The 21524-nt window shown below is 44.5% G+C and overlaps 1 protein-coding gene across 1 annotated transcript in view; it reads left to right on the top strand.

Annotated features, from left to right (window-relative positions):
• LRP1 (LDL receptor related protein 1) overlaps positions 1-21524 on the top strand; it is a 386504-nt gene that overhangs the window by 246506 nt on the left and 118474 nt on the right. Inside the window, 10 exon segments of the mRNA XM_055003348.1 lie at positions 3115-3337; positions 6781-6970; positions 8231-8278; positions 8281-8355; positions 9520-9660; positions 10594-10719; positions 12685-12801; positions 13755-13835; positions 18427-18594; positions 19812-19994. Coding sequence (XP_054859323.1) covers positions 3115-3337; positions 6781-6970; positions 8231-8278; positions 8281-8355; positions 9520-9660; positions 10594-10719; positions 12685-12801; positions 13755-13835; positions 18427-18594; positions 19812-19994 — 1352 coding nt within the window.

The following is a 21524-nucleotide window of genomic DNA, read 5'->3' as shown; positions in this document are numbered from 1 at the left end:
AACACAACTCACTTAACATCAGAGAATCACAAAGCATGATTCCTGTCAAAAACACTTTATTTCTTGAACAGCTTTAGGTTACACAGCAGGGGGGAACACCAAAGGGCATGGCAGCACTATCTTACACAAAAATAACACAACTCACTTAACATCAGAGAATCACAAAAACACAATTCCTGGCAAAAACACTTTATTTCTTGAACAGCTTTAGGTTACACAGCAGGGGGGAACACCAAAGGGCATGGCAGCACTATCTTACACAAAAATAACACAACTCACTTAACATCAGAGAATCACAAAAACACAATTCCTGGCAAAAACACTTTATTTCTTGAACAGCTTTAGGTTACACAGTAGGAGGGCACAACAGGGCATGATAGCAATGTACTACAAAAAATGATACAACCCACTTCACCGTTTTTGACAGCAATTGTGTTTGTGTGATTCTCTGATGTGACGTGAGTTGTGTTATTTTTGTGTAGTACACTGCTTTCCTGCTCTGTGGTGCCTTCCTACTGTGTAACCTAAAGCAGTTACAGAAATAAAGTGCTTTTGACAGCAATTTTTTGGGGTGATTCTTTAATGTGAAGTGAGTTGTGTTATTTTTGTGTAAGATACTGCTTCCATGCCCTTTGGTGTTCCCCCCCTGCTGTGTAGCCTAAAGCTGTTCAAGAAATAAAGTGTTTTTGACAGGAATTGTGCTTTTGTGATTCTCTGATGTTAAGTGAGTTGTGTTATTTTTGTGTAAGATAGTGCTGCCATGCCCTTTGGTGTTCCCCCCTGCTGTGTAACCTAAAGCTGTTCAAGAAATAAAGTGTTTTTGACAGGAATCGTGTTTTGTGATTCTCTGATGTTAAGTGAGTTTTGTTTTAATTTTTCTGTGTGGGGGACTGCTGGTGTAATGTGTCATAATGCTTTGCCTACTTGTACTTTGGAAGGGAGAAAATAATTTTTTTAAAACTTTATTTTGTGTTGTTCTTGTTTTATTCTTTGTTGTGCAGTTGGTTCCCATCATAGGGAACAATGGGGCTGGCTGGCCAGCCATCTCTGTAGGTGGTGGGGGAATTTGAGGGAGGGTGTCTGTGGTTCAGGTGCTCTTTCACAGGGACCAGCTGGCACTCAGAAGTGTGCCCACCATTGTGGCACCCCTGGGCTGTGCAGAATTGCCCAGGGAAAGAGAGTTTAGAAGTTCCCAGCATAGGGAACAAAGGGAGAGGGCTGGCCTTTGCCAGCCTGTTCCTGGGGTTATGGGTGTGGGGCAGGTGGGGGTGGATTTGGGTCTGTGAGGGGCTAATGTGGGGATTTGGGTCTGTGTGTGGCAGCTGGGGGGGAATTGGGTTTGTGTGGGGCTGTAAGGGGTGGACTTTAGGGGCTGAGAGGACCTACTTGGGGAGGCCATGAAATGGCCCCCCCAAGTGGGAGCAGTCTGAGCCTTGGTGGGGGGTGGGAGGAAGGGTGGGAGAAGGGCCCCAGAGGGCTGGGGGGCATTTTGCATGCAAAATGCCACCCCTGGCAAGACAAGCCTCTCCCAGCTGTCAGTGGTAGAGATGAGAGCAGAGCACCTACTTGGGGAGGCCATGAAATGCCCCCCCAAGTGGGAGCAGGCTGAGCCTTGGTGGGGGGTGGGAGGAGGGGTGGGAGAAGGGCCCCAGAGGGTGAGGGGGCATTTTGCATGCAAAATGCCACCCCTGGCAACACAAGCCTCCCCCAGCTGTCAGTGGTAGAGATTAGAGCACCTACTTGGGGAGGCCATGAAATGGCCCCCCCAAGTGGGAGCAGGCTGAGCCTTGGTGGGGGGTGGGAGGAGGGGTGGGAGAAGGGCCCCTGAGGGTGAGGGGGCATTTTGCATGCAAAATGCCACCCCTGGCAAAGGAAGCCTGCCTCTTCATTTTTTCCCCATAGGAAATAATGAAGAAAGATTAGCAGCAGCATGCTAACAATATGCTGCTCCTTCGCTTTCTTATGGGAGGATGGGGGACCTGCTTTGGGGGGCCATAACATGGCCCCCCAAAGTCCAATCTGTCTGAAACTTGGGTGGTTGTTAGAGAAGGGTTAGAGGAAGGTCCCCACCAATTTTGGGCTTATTCGGTGGGAAAATGCCTCCTCCAGGCGTCCTGGAAGACAGAGGCATTTTCCCTTAGAAAAAAGCCGAAAGAATGCCGAAATAATGCCGAAAGAATCCCGAAAGCCGAAAGCCGAAAGAGATTCTTGTTTCGGCTTTCGGCTTTAACGATAGAGAATCTTCTTTCGGCTTTCTACTTTCGGCTATAGCCGAAAATTTTTGGCTTGCACACCCCTAGTCATATCTGCAACTTTTAAGAGAGAAAAATGTGGATCTAACTGTTGGAATGCACCTACATTGTACAACTATATTTTACTTGTGATGGGTGTTACATGGAAAGAATAAATCATTATAAAACTTAAAAAGTTTAAAGAAAGAAAGTTGCCTTTCAGAGGCCAAGGCCAATTTATTCTAAAGATTTCTCTTTCCCATTACTTTACTTAATTTCATCTGAAGCACTATATGTTAAAAAAAAATATCAGTACAAGTACTTTATGCACAAAAGTGGAAAACTACAACATTGCCTACAGTGGAGGAATGGTTGACAAAAGTTTTGGAGTTTGCATTAATGGCAAAACTTACTGCATTAATTAGAGAAAGGACATTAGTTAACTTCTTGATTGAATGGAAACTGTTAATAGACTTTTTGCATGAAATGGATAACAAGGATTTGATGACATCTGGATTTATGTATTAAGAAACAGGAACAGGAATAGAAAAAAGAGGGGTTTTGTGCCTAACAGAATAAGTTGGACTCTAGAAATGATATATACTTGTTGTGGAGAAAAATAGGAACTCAACTTGTAGTGTAATTTAGGGGGGGGGGTTCTTTTTTCTTTTCCTCTTAATTTTATAGATATCTGTATTGTTAGCATGTTATGTTTAGAATTGTGTGTTTTTTCTTGTTCCCTATGTTTGTTGTTTATTGTGTTGTGGTGTGTAGTTTTATAGTTTAAATAAAGAAAATTTTAATACTAAAAATAAAAAAGCAGTAAAAGGATGATGGAACATAATAAATAACAGAATAAGTAAACACTGCAACTTATCTTCAGGTGGATGTACTGGACTGATTGGGAGGAAGACCCAAAAGATAGCAAGAGGGGGAAGATCGAAAGGGCTTGGATGGATGGCTCCAACCGGAATGTCTTTGTCACTTCCAAAACGGTCCTGTGGCCCAATGGATTGAGCCTGGATATTCCAGCAAAGGTGCTGTACTGGGTGGATGCTTTTTATGACCGAATCGAGATGGTTTTGCTGAACGGCACGGAACGCAAGGTTGGTGACCGTTACATCTTCCTCTTACGCACTTGTGTCGATTCCTTCTGTTTGCTTCTTTTTTTTTTAATTTTTATTTTATTAATAGAAATAAAAGCCCATAGAAAGGGCAGAAAACAAGAATAAAGAAAAAGTAGACAGTAACAGAACTTGGAACTTAGAAAGGAAAAAGAACAATAATACATATTTCCTTTCCGTTCTTCTCTACAACACTTATCTTTTTTTAAAAAAACAAAATTACAGCCTCTCCAAAATTTTCTTTCTACTTGTTTTATATCCCCCCCATTATCTTCTTAATGATCAAACCCACAAATTATCAAGTCACACTCACTATTCCTCATTTTGTGCAGGAAGTCAATAAAGTTAGCCAAAAAGATAGACAATGTTTTGTCTCTGATCAAAGCTGTAAATTTTGCCATCTCCGCTAACTCTGGTCATTTTCATAGTCCTTCTGTTTGCTTCTTGAGCTGAAAAAAAAAGGAAAATGATATTTATTTATTTATTTACTTACTTACTTATTTGCTTGCTTGCTTGCTTACTTACTTCATTTGTGGCCTGCCTTTCTTATTGAACTCAAAGTGGTTTACAAAATAGTTAAAAATTCAGTAAAACGGCATAAAACATCCAATAATGCAATAGGACTAGGATTACAGAAATTAGTAGGCGATGCAAACACGAAACTACATAAGGCATGACATACCATAAACAATGCAGAAAGTAGATTACGACGGTACAGGACAATGTTTTAAAAGCAAAAGGATCAGAGCTCATTTCGAGGAGGAATGCACAGGAATGCAGTTCTGGCAGTTCCCCAAAGAGGTCACATGTCAGGTGGCCCCGCCCACCTGAATCTCGGCCATTTTGGGCCTGTTTCAGCCTGGATTGGGGCCAAACGGCCTGGATTGGGCCTCTGACGGGTGGTGGATCACTCTCCCACTCAGCAGCCCGATCCTGACCATTTTGGGCCACTTTGGGGCCATTTTCAGTCCCTTTTTGCCATTTCTGCCCCAATTTCGGCCCTGAATGGCCAGGATTGGGTCCAAAACAGCCAGAACTGGTGATGTCAGGGGGTGTGGCACCTGCAAATCAGTTATACTAATGACACACTTCCGGTGATGGCAAGAGGTGTGGCATATGCTAATGAGTTATGCTAATGAGTCCCCCCAGCTCTTTTTCTACGAAATGCACCTTGAAAAGGATACATAACAAATAACATTGCAACAGACTACTGACTTCTTCTTCCCTTATAAAAATAGCCTCCTTCTAATCCCTTTATAACAAATGCCTCCCCACCTAGATATTTCTGCTTTGCACATTCTGCGGATTGATGGAGATTTAAGAGCCTTCCTGCTCAAGGCAACATGAATGCAAGAGAAGGAAGGGGTGGGGAGAATTATATGACAACAGATGCAAAAGATTAATAAATCTTAAAAATCTCTCTTTTATATTCTGTTCTGATTCATTATGGCAAATCGGGGAAAGCAGTCTCCATTCTCTTGCTGCTTGTATATCCAGAGTGTTTGGAGGGCAATCCATGTTTGTTAAGGCAACGATGAAACATACGATACTCGGTTTTAAAATCTGCATTAAGAACTAAATGAAAAAGTAATGTGTATTATAAAGCTGTTGTATTCTCCAGGACGCCCCTTATGATCACGTAAGATCCTTGCGTGAGAGAAAATGGCCATGAATAATAATAAACTAATATACATCAGCTTTTGACAGAAAACAAATACTGAGTGTTCCATGTTAAAACTGTAAAAAAGAACACTTAATCTGTTCTGAATTGAATAAATACAGAATCTTGTAATATGCTGCTCAAACTGTGTGATCTAGAGCTTCTTCAGTAGAATGTCACTAGCTGATGTATATCTTTCCTATTGTTCATTATGTCCAATTATTCTATTAACATCTTCTTGCATACTCTGCTCATTAATCCGGGATGCGTTTGTCATTGCTTGGGAAGCTCTGGCTGATTGATACGATTTGTAGTAACTCTCACAAAGGGTTGTGACAACTCACTGTTTGAAAAATAATGCAGTTAGATTATCTTCAATTACCTTACATCTGCCAGCCCCCCCTCCACTTACCCACCCACCCCCGTACCCTGCCAAGTGATTTTATTCAAGGCATACATTTCCGATTGCCCTGTGTTTCTCAGCTGACTCTGAATGAATTATGCTTATTCCTTCTCTCTGTCTCTGGGCTGGATGCCAGAAGATGGTCCGCCCCAAAGATTCCACTTTGTAATATACCAACAATTGCAATGGCTATTAGTGCCCGTGTCCCCACAAAAGAAGCTGTAGGGCTGGCTGCAGGGAGGTAGAAGGGGTGAAAATTAAATATAGGAACTGTAACCAAGGAAGCGTACTGCCTTCAAAGGAAGAAAAGGCCTGTGTCTGTAAAGCCTGTATTAAAATGGTAGGATATTATTTATTCAATTGGGTGCTGAAGTATGTGCAGATCCACAGCTTGCTTGATGGTATACTTTCAAATGGCAAGGATTCTTCCTACCTTCCTTCCTTCCTCTCTCTTTCTCTTTCTTTCTCTCTCTCTCTCCCTTCCTCTTTTTCTTTCTTTCTTTCTTTCTTTCTTTCTTTCTTTCTTTCTTTCTTTCTTTCTTTCTTTCTTTCTTTCTTTCTTTCTTTCTTTCTTTCTTTCTTTCTTTCCTTCCTTCCTTCCTTCCTTCCTTCCTTCCTTCCTTCCTTCCTTCCTTCCTTCCTTCCTTCCTTCCTTCCTTCCTTCCTTCCTCTTTCTCTCCCCCCTCCCTCCCTTCCTCTCTCTCTCCCCCCCCCCTCCTATTTAAAACATTTGTTAGCTTCCTTTCTACCAGGGGTCTTACAACATAAGGTTTGCTTTCATCACCGGTGTAGGCATGCATATTGGCAGCGGAGCTTCCACATGTGAAATTTCTACACACTTTCCACCATCAATCCCTTATGGCCACCATTTGATCTGTGCTTTTTTCTTCACCATACCACAGGAGAGCTTTTTTTAAAAAAGTAATTGCTGCAGTGTTATAACATTATAGCACTACAACGTTATAACATTATAGTGTTATAACATTATAGCACTACAGCAGTCACCATTTTTTTAAATCCAGGGAAATGAGTGTACAGGGCTGGTGGCAGGAGAATGGTGCTGGTCATGACAGCGCAATGATGTGTTTGGAATGTGATGTCCCCAAAATAATCAGGGCAAGAGCATACCAAAGATGGGGAAGGTACAGTTAGAGCATGACATCTTGTTGGATGTTCCAAATCAAAAAAATGTGCTGCAGTTTGTAAGCTGAAGCATTGAAAAGCCTAATGAAAGCAGCCACAAAACGAAAGCATGAAACATAAAGCCCAGAAAGATGTTTGGATAGGTTATTGATGGCTCCTCCTGGGTGAGTTATGGCATGTTGAAAGCTCTTCTATGTGCGTCTCTTTTTCTCCATGCAGATCGTGTACGATGGTAATGAGTTGAACCATGCCTTTGGATTGTGCCACTATGGCAAGTTCCTCTTCTGGACAGAGTACCGGAGCGGCAGCATCTATAGGCTGGACCAGGCGACCAAGGCAGTCACGCTGCTGCGCAATGAGCGCCCACCCATCTTTGAGATCCGCATGTATGATGCACAGCAACAACAAGGTGCATGGCAAAGACAGGCACGGCTCCATCCTTGAGGCGCAGCCACCCTGCGCTTTGTGCCAAGACACAGTCTGTAGATAGGAGCTTTTGTATTGGTGTCTCCCAGCCATTATTATAACATTAAGACTTCACTTAAAGGTAGTTTGTGGGCAGCAGAGCCCTGTGAGGGTTACTTCCATTGGCATGCAAAGCACACAGCCCCGTTTCAAAAGGCATCTTTATCTCTGATCGTTTTGTGCTGATTGACTCGGGATGTGTACGGCTGTTAACAGCGCAATTGGAGGCATCAAATAAAGCTTTTGGAGGAAGAGATCCAGAGGAGTTAGCCGTGTTCGTCTGTAGTTGCAAAATAGTAAAGAGTCCAGTAGCACCTTTAAGACTAACTAACTTTATTGTAGCATAAGCTTTCGAGAACCACAGCTCTCTTTGTCAGATGAGAGAACCACAGCTCTCTTCGTCAGATGCATCTGACAAAGAGAGCTGTGGTTCATGAAAGCTTATGCTACAATAAAAGTTAGTTAATCTTAAAGGTGCTACTGGACTCTTTCCTCTTTTGGGGGAAAAGTTTCTAAAAGGAAACAGCCAATTCTGTGCACATGAAAAGTCATCGGAACTGAAACATTTCATATTTTGAGGCAGAGAGGATCAGAAATTTCTCACCTTGTGAGTTTGTGCTGACCTTAAATATTTAGGAGTTGTGCTATGGCAAAGAGGCATCAGGAGCTGCTTGATTTAAAGTAAATAATTTTTTAAAAGGTAAAGGTAGTCCCATGTGCAAGCACCGAGTCATTACTGACCCATGGGGAGACGTCACATCATGACATTTTCTTGGCAGACTTTTTGTTACGGGGTGGTTTGCCATTGCCTTCCCCAGTCATCTACACTTTACCCCCAGGAAACTGGGTACTCATTTAACCTACCTCGGAAGGATGGAAGGCTGAGTCAACCTTGAGCCAGCTGCCTGAACCCGGCTTCCACCGGGATCGAACTCAGGTCGTGAGCAGAGCTTGGGCTGCAGTACTGCAGCTTACCACTGTGCACCACGGGGCTCAAAGAATTAAAGAATTAAAAAGGGAGCTGCAAAACAAAACCACAGTCCATTCTGTTTAGCTCTCCCTGAAATATTTCCTGGTTCTCCTGAACTTCATTTTGTAACACAGAGTAAATGCCTGTTTCATCCTCCCCCTTCCTCCAGCCTACCATGAGGCTCTCTCTCTTGTGAAACTCTTTAATTCTTTTAATTGCTTCTCTTTTTTGCAGTCGGCTCCAACAGCTGCCGAGTGAACAATGGAGGCTGCAGCAGCCTTTGCTGGCAGTCCCCAAAAGCAGACGCTGCGCCTGTGCAGAGGACCAGATTTTGGCGCCGGACTCTGTCACCTGTCAAGGTACATCTGTGCTCAGAGCGAGTGCAAAGAGGGACATGCCTTTGGGTTGGAAAGATCTCTTGTAGCAATGGTTCCTGTGTTCTAGAAGTGGCGTGCAAAACTGCTTTCTTCCCAGGGATTCATTGGGCAAGGCCTCTGCGGAGAAAAATTAGCCACTCTCAGAGCCCTTGCGGCCAACAGATTATACTACCGCACCCATTGCAGCCATTGAGGGGGTCACGCATATGTCATGTGAATGTCAGGGCAGGTCTTGGCGGTGAAAGAGTCATCAGAAATCCGGTCACTCGGAGAGAACTTCCATGACACTTTACATTAGCTCAGACACTATTGCTTGTCAGCGAAACACACATTCAGTCTTCTGCAAATCGCCGAGCCCCGTGTAATCACAGGACGTACACAGACGTGTAAATTTGGCCCTTCATAAATGGTGTTTTGTGCAGGTTGCAGAGAAATTACTCTTGTTCCTGTTGCTCTCACGTAGACCTGCCCTCTTTAGCACAGGACCACAACACCATGTTGTGCAAAGTAGGGGAATTACCTTAGCTAATAACCCGGTCTGTCCTAGCTCAGAGCGGTAAACATGTTGCTCCCTCGCCTATGATCCTGCCCTCTGTACACGGTCTCCCTCTCTTCTTGCTTCTAGTTGTGCATGAAACGGGTCTAGACCTTCACTTATATTCGATGTCTTCTAAATCGCTGGCTGATGATCACTGTCAGAAACAGAATATTGATATGTATAGATACTTTGACCTCATGGCAGGCCTGGAAGCCGAAGAGGATTGGCAAAATATCTCCTGATATTTGTCCTTCCTTATTGAACATACTACTGAGGGCCAAGCTACAGGTGATGCCTGACACAGGTTGGACACTTGTCTGCTTCCCTCAAGTTTTGATGGGAAATGTAGGGCATCCTGGTCTTGCAGCTTGGCTCTCCGACTGCTGTCCAACGGACTTTTCAACTGTCACTTGTCCAACATTCTGCCAAGCTGCCTACATTTCCCATCAAAACTTGAGGGAAGCTGACAAGTGACCTTCTTCAGAATTCCCAGGGTTGGAAAGAGGAGAACACGGGAAAGGTCTCTGGATTGCATCGTCCAGCCCTCTGATTCCTGTGGAATGCACCTGCACCTAACACTCCTCTTTGTTTGTTTTGTTTGTGGATAGCCAACCCTTCTTACATCCCGCCCCCTCAGTGCCAGCTTGGAGAGTTTGCCTGCAAGAACAACCGCTGTATCCAAGAGCGCTGGAAATGTGACGGGGACAATGACTGCCTGGACAACAGTGACGAGGCACCTGAGCTCTGCCGTGTGTATATTTCATTAAATTTTTAATTTTGGACATTAGTAAATGTGTATTCAAATGAATATAACAATAGGGCAGGGCATTTTTCTCTCTGTCTTCTGGAGAAAAGTGAGGAAACCTAAGCCAGTCCTGAGCTAGAAGTAAAACCTGGCCTGGAACTACAGTATTCCAGAGATTCTGTTACCTTGGAATTGCAATAAAACATAGGGGCCCTTTTCATGCTACCTACCTGCTTCCAGAACATCGCGAAACGCAGAGCAAAAAACGTGGAAGATAGTGTCTTCTCGCGAGAGTTTTGCACAACATCACACGAGTTTTGCACAACATCGCACAAAACTCTCGCGAGAAGATGCTGTCTTCTGCGGTTTTTGCGCTGCGTTTCACGATGTTCTGGAAGCAGGTATGTAGTGTGAAAAGGGCCAGGGTTGACTTCTGAACATTACAATTGTGTACAGTTTTATCGTATTTCATGTTGTTGTTGTTGTTGTTAACCACCTTGGTTCCAGAGTGGGTCAAAAGAAAGGTGCACATGTAAATATTTTAAATAAATAAAAACCTGAACAATCAAAGCAGACCAACACTGCAATCCTAAGAAGAATTACTCCAGTTTAAGCTTGTTGACTTCAATGGGCTTAGACTGGAGTGAATCTTTTTAGGATTGCACTGTGAATTACCCCAGGTTAAGTCAGTTTGTTCAGCTCATATAGATTTTATCTGATCATCAGCCTTGATTATTTTGGCATAGCATACAACACTCTGTCCTAGTTTTCACCGGGGAATGACTAATTTCCTATATTTGTGCCTTGCTTTTCTACTTTGCCAGGGAAGGAATATAATTCCGACTCAGTTTCAGATTCTGGTAATGCACAATGAAGAAAGAACGGTCTTGTACTCGGAGGTCCAAAGACATTTCCCCCTTTTTTTGTCCACCTGCAGATCAACACACCTGCCCTTCAGACCGTTTCAAGTGTGAGAACAATCGCTGCATTCCCAACCGCTGGCTGTGCGACGGGGACAACGACTGCGGGAACAATGAAGATGAGTCTAACTCAACTTGCTCCGGTGAGCCCCTTGCGATTGATTTATTATATTATTTATCTTACTCTTTTGCCAAGGAGCTCAGGGTCCTCTGGTTCTTCTACCCTGTGAAGCTTTGTGGGGGGTGGCCTCATAGGGAATCTCTTTAAGCATCTTAAGAACACTTATCTACAGGGTTTTTGGTGAGGCTTGAGCTCCTAGCTACAGCTGTTTTTCTCTGAGAGTCCTCACCGTATTGTTGGGCAATCGTCCTTCAGAAGTTTCTTCAAGGTTTCACTGTTCTCTCTCTTGGTGCCGATATTTTCTGCAGGCGGGCAACCAAAGTGCATTTTCATGCATGAGGAAGGTTTACTGCCGTTTCAAAGGTGATATCCGCTTCGGCATTGTTTCCGCTCTCACAAAGGGGCTGGCAGTTTTCCTGGCGGTGTTTGTAGCCAATTTTTTTAATATCGTATTGCTATATCAAACCACAGGACTTCTGGCACAGTTCCTTAGCAGTTCCACAGGTGCCAGGGCCACACACCTGAGAAACACCATCTTTAAATTGCTTTCTCTGTGCAATAGTGTGCATACTGCCCTAACCTAACCGTATAGATTACAGTGGCGTGGGAAGTGCCCCTTACAGCTCTTGCAAGGATCTTGCCCTTGGGTGCCCAAAACAGACTGCCGGGAAGGATTTTCTCTTCAGAGGGCCTGAAAGAAATCAGTGTTGCCATGTATTAAGATGTCTGTTGGTGGTTCAGCAGACAGGCTCTTGGTTCGGCTGTTTCTTCATGAATTCACCCAGCACCCTCAGTGCTGCTTACGTGACAGTCAAGGTTTGCTGGAGGGCTTCTTGCACGGCGTGATGGTCCCTGTCTTGTCTTTTAAAGCATTTTCTTGTGTCAGTGGCTGGCTTCTGTGTGAGCCAGTGGGGGAAGGTAACCAGGGTTTTTTTTTTCTGGGAAAAGAGGTGGTGGAACTCTCAAGAGGGAAATGAGGAAGAAACACATGGGATTCTTTGAAATCATATTATTTTGATGCACTGTTGCAGAGTATTTTCTTTTTTATTATTATTTTCAAAATAAGAGGGGTACAGAAAGAAGAGGGGGGGATACAGGGTCAAAGGAACAGTAAGGTTTTGCACTACTAGAGTTATTAAAATACAGAGTACACAAAACATATCTTAATCAGAGTTAATCAGTGTTAAAGTGAAGAATACATCTACTATTCTAGCTACTGTGTATTTTCACATTTACCTTCACAAGCTAAAAACGTTTTTTCCCTACTCATCCCTATTCAATTTTGAATCGACTAAAGGTCAAAACGAACAGTCTCCGTCTTAATATGGTCTAATGCTTCTATACAAACCATTGTATAGAGAAGATCCTTGTAGGCCAGCTTGAGCTCCTTGGTGGATGTCAGGATAGAAACGTAACAAAAGCAATGCGATGTCACGTCATGACCCACCCTGCCTAAGTGAACTGACTCTTTAGTTGACACCTTGGGCAGTAGTGGGGATGCAACCCTCGTCAGATCTGTCCACCACCCTGGGCGCGTGTTTTTAAAAGTAACTAAGCAGTGACTGCCACCACTGGGGGAAGCTATCTATTGTAATTTTTGTGTCAAACTGTATGATTTTATAATGCTTTTGTGTGTTCTTATGGAGCCATATTTAATAATGTATTGTTTTTTAAATGGTGTGATCTGCCCTGAGCCCGCTTGCGGAGAGGGCGGAATAGAAGCTGAAATAAATAAATAAATAAATAAATAAATAAATAAATAAATAAATAAATAAATAAATAAATAAAATTCTTTTATTCTGCACCAGACTCCTCAGGCAGCATATCTGCAGCCTGTCCCACCTCTACCGAGAGTTGCTTTGGCAAGATCTTTCCATTAGATATGTTCAGCAGTTACCCATCTTGTTGAGGTGATCCAAGAAAGTGTTCAGGTTCTGTTGTTAATGTTTTTTTCTTGTTGCTTGCTGCCTCTCGTCTGCCCACCCAGCTCGTACCTGCCCTCCCAACCAGTTCTCCTGTGCCACCGGGCGTTGTATACCCATGTCTTGGACCTGTGACTTGGATGATGATTGTGGAGACCGCTCTGATGAGTCAGCCACATGTGGTGAGTGTTGGGATATGTTCCAGTGCATTAGACCCAGAGTGGATGTTTGGATACCCACTGCAGCATATACTCGCAGTTTTTACCGCATCCACCGTTATGTGTGCTGGGATCATCGGAAATAGAAAAATTGTAGCTAAATGTCCTCAATTAGTTGCAGTTCCTCCAAACTGGTAAACTGTGGATCCTTCCCCTCAAAGCTTCCTGGACGCCCGTTAGTGGCAGATGATTTCGCTGCCTGGGGCCATAGCTTGCTGGATTATTTACATCTCAGAGCTGAGCAGACGCTCCACTGCGGCAGTTGACACAGCTGCCCGAGGAACAGAGCCTGTTGGAATTATTCCTCAATGTAGGCCATCTTAGTACCATATCCAGCATACCTCATGAAACAATACAATCTGAGGTAATCTGAGGGGCGGCAGTTATGACATGCGAAAGTCAAACTAGCCAGTTCTAAACCTCCTCAAAACCCACACGACATAAAGATGAGTGAAGATATTCCAAAATTTATTAATTTTCTCTTCAAACTGATGTTAAAAATTAACGGCGCTCCTGGGCGAGGTTCTTCTCATTGTGGCGGCTAAGAGAGAACTGAGGGGAAGGGATCGCTTCTCCCACATAGTCACATGACCGTTTAGGCAGGAAAACGGGCTGAGACGTGACTGGGAGAAGTGGCCCCCTAGTGGAGCTTTATGAAAGTGATAGAAGCGTTTTTGGTTGTCAGGCCTGCGCATGCGCAGTCCCAATATGTGTTTGCACAGAAGAACCCGAGAGCAATAGTTACAGGCATGCACAACTCTGTTACATATGTGGCAGCACACTTCACAGTTGCTACGGAGGAGGCATTATCCGAGAGCCTAACTCTCTGAAGGGTGTATGCAGAAGATATGCATTTAACAAAAGTGCCATGAGTGAGAACCCTGCTAACGTTTCCTGTCCTTCTCTTCTCTCTGCAGCCTACCCGACTTGCTTCCCTCTGACCCAGTTCACATGCCACAACGGCCGTTGCATTAACATCAACTGGAGATGTGACAATGGTAAGTGCTGCATTGCTGCGTGAGAACCTGCTGTAATGGTGAAATGAGAATCAAGGAGAGGCTCCCCACGGTAGAGAATGAAGGTTTCTTTAGAAGAGGGAGAACTAGGGCTCCTTTCCTTTGTATCTGTAGTCTGTGCATGATATCATCTGCTTAACATAACCTAGTGCTTCTTCACTCCATGTGTACATGACAGTCAGAGGGATATCTTGTCTCCAAAGGTACTGTGATATCTCTAGTCCTTAGAGGAAGGGGCCGTGGCTCAGGGATGGGAAACATCTGCTTTACATGCAGAAGGTCCCAGGTTCAATTCACAGTATCTCCAGTTAAAAGGACCAGGCAGTAAGTGATGTGGAAGGCCTCTGCTTGAGATCCTGGCGAGCGGCTGCCAGTCAGAGTAGACAATACTGATCTTTGTGGACCAACGATCTGAGTCAGTACAAGGCAGCATTGTATGTGTTCATGTGAAACTCATTTGCTCTTCCAAGAGATCCTCATGTGGAGACGTGTTGGATGGATAAAGCACGTGTTGGAAAGACATATAAGGATTCAGCTACACATTATCCCCCCCGCCATGTTTATGTTAAATTATTTTTTTTCTTCTGCAAAGGCAGGCTCCAGAATTGCTTAATTACGGAAGAGATTGGTTGGGGAGGGTTTTAACTCTTTCATCCCCTGCTATTTTGTTGGAATAAGCTATCCCTGACCTGTTTTCCTCCTCTCGGGGAAAACATACAAGAACTTGTATTTTTCCTCTAGTGGACTATGTGGCGGAACGGGGCCTTTCCTCCCACTGGTAGACCCCGCTCTGCCTACCCCTCCCTTTCTGCCTCTGGCCAGGCACCTGAAGGGGCTGTCTCCCTTCCCTGTCTCTGGGTATTTGCTGCCACCACTGTCCCTGTATGGGGTCCTGGTTAGGAGGGACAGCCTCCTAGTCCCCTCCTCTGCTCGTGGGCCCAAGCGGTTGGGGGACTATGTGGAACAGAAGAGCTTTCCTCCGTAATCAGTTTCAAAACTCATTTATTGAACTGCTAACTATACACAGGTAAATAAACAGTGAACAGAAGGACTAATAAAACTTAAACAGAAACCCCATCTCCCTCATGCTTAATTAGATGTTGTGTAGGGCAGGCTCGGGGGGGGCATCTTCCTAGGAGAAAATAACAAGGGAAGGAAAGGCTTAAAGCTCATACCCCAACAGGCCCCTATTCTGTTCCATAAATTAATTCTTTAGACTGAATGTGCAAAAGAAGAAAAAAAATGTAAAAAATAAGTGGAGGAGGAATACGTAGCTGAACTCTCAGTCATGGCTAGATTTCTTCTTGATCTTACCTCCTGACCTTTCTGCCAAGGGTAGGTTTGCACATGGTTCAGTTCCCATCTTCAGCATCTTGTTTTGTGTGGGATGGGAAGCGCTGCTCTTTTGAAACTTGTAATGTGAAAGTTCAGCTGGCGCAGACTTTGAATCAGGTTTACCTTTTAGGTTGAGGGCAACCTCTGCTCATTAATGACATTGTATGGTTGGATTGCTCTTTCCTGAAGATGCTGGAGGTTTAGGAACTTTCTCTTGATGCAAATAGAGAGATAGAGGTGGAGGGAGGAATGGACTTGTACTGTTGTAAAATTTCTGCAAAGAGACTTGATGTCTAGATTTTTCTCCTGGCTCATTTAAGAGCTGGTAAATACTTTCACAGCATAAAGTATTAACTAGAGATGGGCATGAACCGGGAAAAAACCCGAACCGTGCGGTTTGTGGTTCGTTGTGTTTCATGAACCACGAACTTTCATGAACTTGCCCCAATTCGCAAACCGGCTCATTTGGTTTGTGAAAACATCACTTCTGGGGCAGCAGAAGGTCTGCAAAAAGCCAATCCCCCCATTGCCTAGGAAACTGATTGATCAGCGCCAGGCTGTCTTCAGAGACAAACCGAAAAACAAACCAAATGAACTAACTGGCTTAAAGTTTGTACTGGTTCATCAGAAATGGGCTCTGACGAACCACCAGTTCGTGAACCATGAACTGGCCCGGTTTGTGACGAACTTCGCTCCATATTTTGGTCCATGCCCATCTCTAGTGTTAACATTTCTCCTGGATTATATCACTTAAAAGCTGCAGGAATAGGACTGCGGAATAGAGCCTGCTGTAACAAAAATTCCCTGCCATGTAGAAAATTGTAATCTGATGCATATGGTGTTAAAGGAGGCTGAAAATTGAGGGAGGAGGGCTGGGATATTCCCGAGGGGGGCCCCACACCCCCGACCAAGAATCCATTGCATTCCCCTAGGCAGGGCGAAGCGGGGTCCGGACTCTTGTCTGTTGCTTCTGATTTCCCTTTATGGATTTTGACATGATTGACCTTTTCCATTGCCTATCTATGACATGCCTGCTTTCTCCATTTCATATTTGGTTTCTTTTTCTTTTTCGTATTGACCTTTAGGCGGGTGGGGGTGATGGCGGTGGCGCTGATTTGGTGTGTGCACGAATGTTCGTGTGGGGTGCGTGTCTGCGTTCACTCTGCCCACTCTCCTGTCTTCTCTGGTTGGTTTCTGTGTTTCAGAAAAAGATTGTGGGGATGGCTCTGACGAAAAGAATTGCCCCAAAACTGCCGGTTAGTGCATAGATCAACATGCACCGCAATTCCTCAGTTTCTGTTCCCCTGAAATACCCGCTTTTTTTGCCCCTGCACAGTTGTAGTGACTGCAGCAAAACAAATCACCCATTCTTGATTTTTTTTTCTGGCCCTTGGTAATACCATTGTTGGATGCACCAGTCCTGGAGCCTTTGCAGGGCTTGATTTTCTATCGAAACAGTTTCGTTTTCATCAGTAAAAAAGGAAGTAGAGTCACTCTGGTACCTGGTGGCTCTGCTCCTTTAGCTCAAGGTACAAAGGCTCCTTGATTCCTGATTGGCTTGGACAGCCAGATCCAATGCAGATTTACTCAGAAGTAGGTCCCGTTTTTATGAAATTTACAAGGTAGTCCTAAGCAGAGTTATACCCTTGTAAATCTGTTAACTTCAGAGGCCTTAAAAGTGTAACTCTGCTTAATCTCAAATGTGGAGAGGACATATTCTGACGTTCACAAAAACAGCCTCTGTAGATTAACAAGTCAAGTATTAGAAGGGGCAGGAATACGAATGGTCTCGCAGAGTAGGTTTGGTCTTCTAGACCGGGATTGGGGCTGCTTCTCGTAATAACCTAAAACCAATAGCCAGATCCTAAGTATTTTTGCTAAGAAGTAATCTCCGTGGGTTGGATTCAGTTTTCTACTAACAGAAGGGAAGACGTAATTTCTGTTAATTCCTCCTTCCTGTTACAGATCCCCCCCAATATGTTTTTTTCTCATGCTGTTCCTGGGGGGGGTGTCTCCTTTCCCCCGAAGCAGCATTTAAGGGCTGCAGACAGAGGGGGAGTGGCAGGAACGTTGTGTTTCACTGGCGGAAGTGGCTTTCATGAGCGGAAATCTCAGTCTGGAACCAACCTTTTGTTTTCAGGGTAACTTGCTTCCAAGTAAGTGTGCTTAGGATGGCAGGTTTAAAGAACTTTAAAGAAAATTGGGCAGTCAGTAAATTGTTTGTGGCAATGCCAGTGAGTCCATTTAGCTCAGCTGGTAAACGTGACTGAGGAACAAGCCACTTCGTGTACTTCTCTGTGTGCTAGACTTTAGAGGGTATACTGGGAGGAGGGGGAGAAGCAGGGATTTAAATGACTAGGGCCAAATGAAACTTCAGCAATATTGTAAAAAGTCCAGTAGCACCTTTACAACTAACCAACTTTATTGAGGCATAAGCTTTCGAGAACCACAGCTCTCTTTGTCAGATGCATCTGACAAAGAGAGCTGTGGTTCTCGAAAGCTTGTGCCTCAATCAAGTTGGTTAGTTTTAAAAGTGCTACTGGACTTTTTACTATTTTGCAACTGCAGACTAACATGGCTAACTCCTCTGGATCTATGACCATGTTCAGCAATATTGTTGGTCTTTGGGTTAGATGCAGGGAGAAGAAACTGTGATAATGCCAGGGTAAATAACAAGAATTTGATTCTGCTCACAACTTTTTTTCAAGGCAAACTCTTTTGAAAACTGCCTGCCTTCATAGAAAAATCGACGAGCCCCACAGACTTTGAAAACAGTATCAGCATCCTGACTTGGGTCTGGTCAGAACTGTGCACATGCTCACACATGCCCATTGAATGCACGCACACATGTGTGCATCATTTAATTACATAGTTGCTGGTGCTCTCAAAACCCACTCGAGTGATAGTTCCCCCCTCGCTTCACCCATTCCCCCATGGTGCATGAGATGATCTATGCAGTTTCTGTGTTTCCATTTTTCATTATTATTATTTAGTTGCTTCTTTTCAGTTGCTCTTGGGACAAGGGGGAGCATGTTTGGCTGGACTGTGCATGGGGCGGGAAGATGGTATTAAGTCAGGCTTGTGGGGACACCTCAAGCACTTCTGAGCAGACAAAGATAAATTGAGCTGCTGGGCAGCAGGAACAGTTTAGCCCCCAGAGTGGCTTAAAGGGCCATGGGGTGGCGACATCGACTCTCACAGGCTTAGCTGTCTCTGACCTCTTACCTTCTTCTTCCAGACAATGACTGCGGAGACAACAGCGATGAAGCCGGCTGCAGCCATTCCTGCTCGAGCAACCAGTTCAAATGCAACAGCGGGCGCTGCATTCCTGTCCACTGGACTTGTGATGGAGATAATGACTGCGGGGACTATAGCGATGAGACCCATGCTAACTGTACCAATCAGGGTGAGGGTGCAAAGCGCACAGAGCAATTCATACTCTATCCCCCCCCTTCCCCAACTGAAATTCTGCATCAGAGAAGTTGAAAATTCTTTGCTCAAAGCAAGTTGTGTAATTGGTGTAAAATATCTCCTCCCTCCCTGAATGCAATGTTGAAGGAGGGTGAATTGCAGAATTTAAAACTTTCCTGACTAGGAACTGTGTAGTGGTTAGGAAGGAGATTAAAATACATGAGGGACCGTTTGGTTCCTTATCTAAGGTTATGGAAGCTCCTTGAGAAAGAGAGACAACCGATGGAAACAAGTCCTTTCATGGACAATACCTGTGTGCTTTGAAATGTTTTCGAAATGCCTTTCACAAACAATACCTGAGGGCCAAGCTACACATGACGAATGACACTTGAACGGCAAGTGGATTGAGTGGAGGGCAAGTGAACAGGGAGAAATACACTTGCTGTTCAAGTGTCATTTGTCATGTGTAGCTTGGCCCTCAGTGCTTCAGATTGTCTTCTACACAACAGGGTGTGTGTGTGCACATGTTTAGACTTTGGCTTTCCAAGCTCAACTTCTCCAAAATACAAATTGTCCACCAGGTACTGCATTGAGCCTACTGCATGTGTATGGTGTTTCACAATGGACAATCAGCCCACAGGAAACAGATTTCCCCAAAGTTCCAAAGGTGGGGCTAAGGACAACCATTCCCTCCGTGAGAACAGTTATTTTGCTTTTAAATTAAGAATATGTTAGACATCCCGCCTTCAAGGGTTCTCAAAATCCTGGAAGACAGAATTTTGTTAGGTATTTATTTTGCTAGCGCCTCCCCCAACGCACCCACACACACCAGTGTCTTCTTACTCGTATTTCTTGCAGTTCAGGGCCAAGCTACAAGTGACAAATGACACTTGAACGTCAAGTGGATTGAGTGGAGGGCAAGTGAACAGGGAGAAATACACTTGCTGTTCAAGTGTCATTCGTCACTTGTAGCTTGGCCCTCAGGAAGGGTGGTCAACCCTGGTAGGTCTCTGAGTGTTCATCAGAAAAATGGTATATCAATATTTTAAATAAATAAAACATAGATGTGCTGTCCTCTGTGTATGGTTTTGCAGTGATATCTCCTCCCTTGCGTTCAATTTCAGCAGCTTTGCTTCTCTTCCCAATAGAACGTAAGTCGATATCCAGACCTAAGCGCCCGCTCTAGCTAACTTGCGGTTATTCCTTTTCCAGCCACACGTCCACCCGGGGGCTGCCACGCAGACGAATTCCAGTGCCGGCTAGATGCGCTCTGCATTCCCATGCGCTGGCGTTGCGATGGGGACACCGACTGCATGGACTCCAGTGATGAGAAGAACTGCGAGGGAGTCACCCACGCCTGTGATCCGAATGTCAAATTTGGTTGCAAGGATTCTGGTAATTGGACTGCATGATATGGTTGGGGAGGGAGATTAAACAGTATTCCCTGGGGGCCTGCGCATTAAGGGTTTGGGTGGACTGTTCCTGCACATCAGAACCTCAGTAGACTGGGCGGCTGGCTGTGGGGTCCGTAAGGCTCATTTTCTGCCATGAATGTGGGTTGTCCCAGGGAAAAAGGACTCTGCTTTTTGTACTGCCTGGTGTTGTTGCCGTTATCAGGGCTCATTTTGAGGGGGAACGCGCCGGAACACAGTTCCGGCAGTTCCCCAAAGAGGTCACATGTCAGGTGGCCCCACCCACCTGACTCTCCGCCATTTTGGGCCCATTTTAGCCTGGATTGGGGCCAAAATGGCCAAGATCGGACCTCTGATGGGTAGTGGATCACTCTCCCACTCAGCAGCGGCCTGATCCTGCCTATTTTGGGCCCCTTTCGGCTATTTTCAGCCCCTTTTGCCATTTTGGGCCCAATTTCAGTCCTGAATGGCCAGGATAAGTGATATCAGGGGGTGTGGCATATGCGAATCAGTTATGCCAATGAGTTATGCTAATGAGTTCCTCCAGCTCTTTCTCTACAAAATGGCCGTTATGGAGTAGATAGCCTGGGCCCTTAAGATGAGTCTGGCTTGTCAAGGTTTTTTCCCCTGGTCTGCCCCATTCTGCTTTGACACCAGGTAGTAATTCATCAGTGTGGGGCAGTCACATCTTTGTAAGCTAGGTGTGCCCCACATGGCCTCTCTTATTATTTAAGATCTTTAGATGAGCCCCTAGTCTATATCCCCTAATCTTCAAAATCGTTGTGTTTAATGATTACATCGAGTGTTGCCTCACACACAACTGCAGTGGAAATTTGGCAACGATATACAATGTCACAATTCTTCACAACTGTGCTTACTATTTGATGTACATGCAATGAAATCTGGAACAAAAATGAGAAACCATAAATGTTCTTTTTCTCCATTCTCTGATTTCTGTGATACGGCCATGCAGTTGGGAATCCATGTTGATTAGGGGTTACAGAGCAAGGGTTCACCTAAAGATTTTAAAGTGGAAGAGGGACTGTATGGAGCACAGTTATCCTACTGAGATATGGCAGTGCTCTGTCACTTCAGTTCCCTGCCTCCTTTGCTCTTCCCTTCCATTTCATATCCCTTTTTGGGAGAAAACATGGGATATTATTTCCCAGAGAATGAAGTAATTTAAAAAAAAATTAAATTAAATAATCCTATTTAAACTGACAACTTCCCTCTCAGAACTGGTGCTGTAAATGTTATGACAGCTTCCCCCCACCTGTAATTAGAATGTTTGTGAACATTCTGTGCCACCGCTTCAGCTCACAATATAAAGAGAGAGTGGCAGTTACCACTTTAGCTCAGCCAGTTTTTTGGGTGGGGCGGGGTGTGTGTATGTGATCTCTATTACTGGTGCAACATACTTTAGATGCTTGCTTTAGTATCTTGGTATCAAGTTATCCATTTTCAAACAGCATATTTTGCCAGCTTTCCCCGCTCTCTCCGCTGTTTCTTACAT

The sequence above is a fragment of the Eublepharis macularius genome, chromosome 19 (assembly GCF_028583425.1).
Source record: "Eublepharis macularius isolate TG4126 chromosome 19, MPM_Emac_v1.0, whole genome shotgun sequence".
Lineage (NCBI taxonomy): Eukaryota > Metazoa > Chordata > Lepidosauria > Squamata > Eublepharidae > Eublepharis > Eublepharis macularius.
This window is presented reverse-complemented; position numbering and strand designations above follow the sequence as displayed.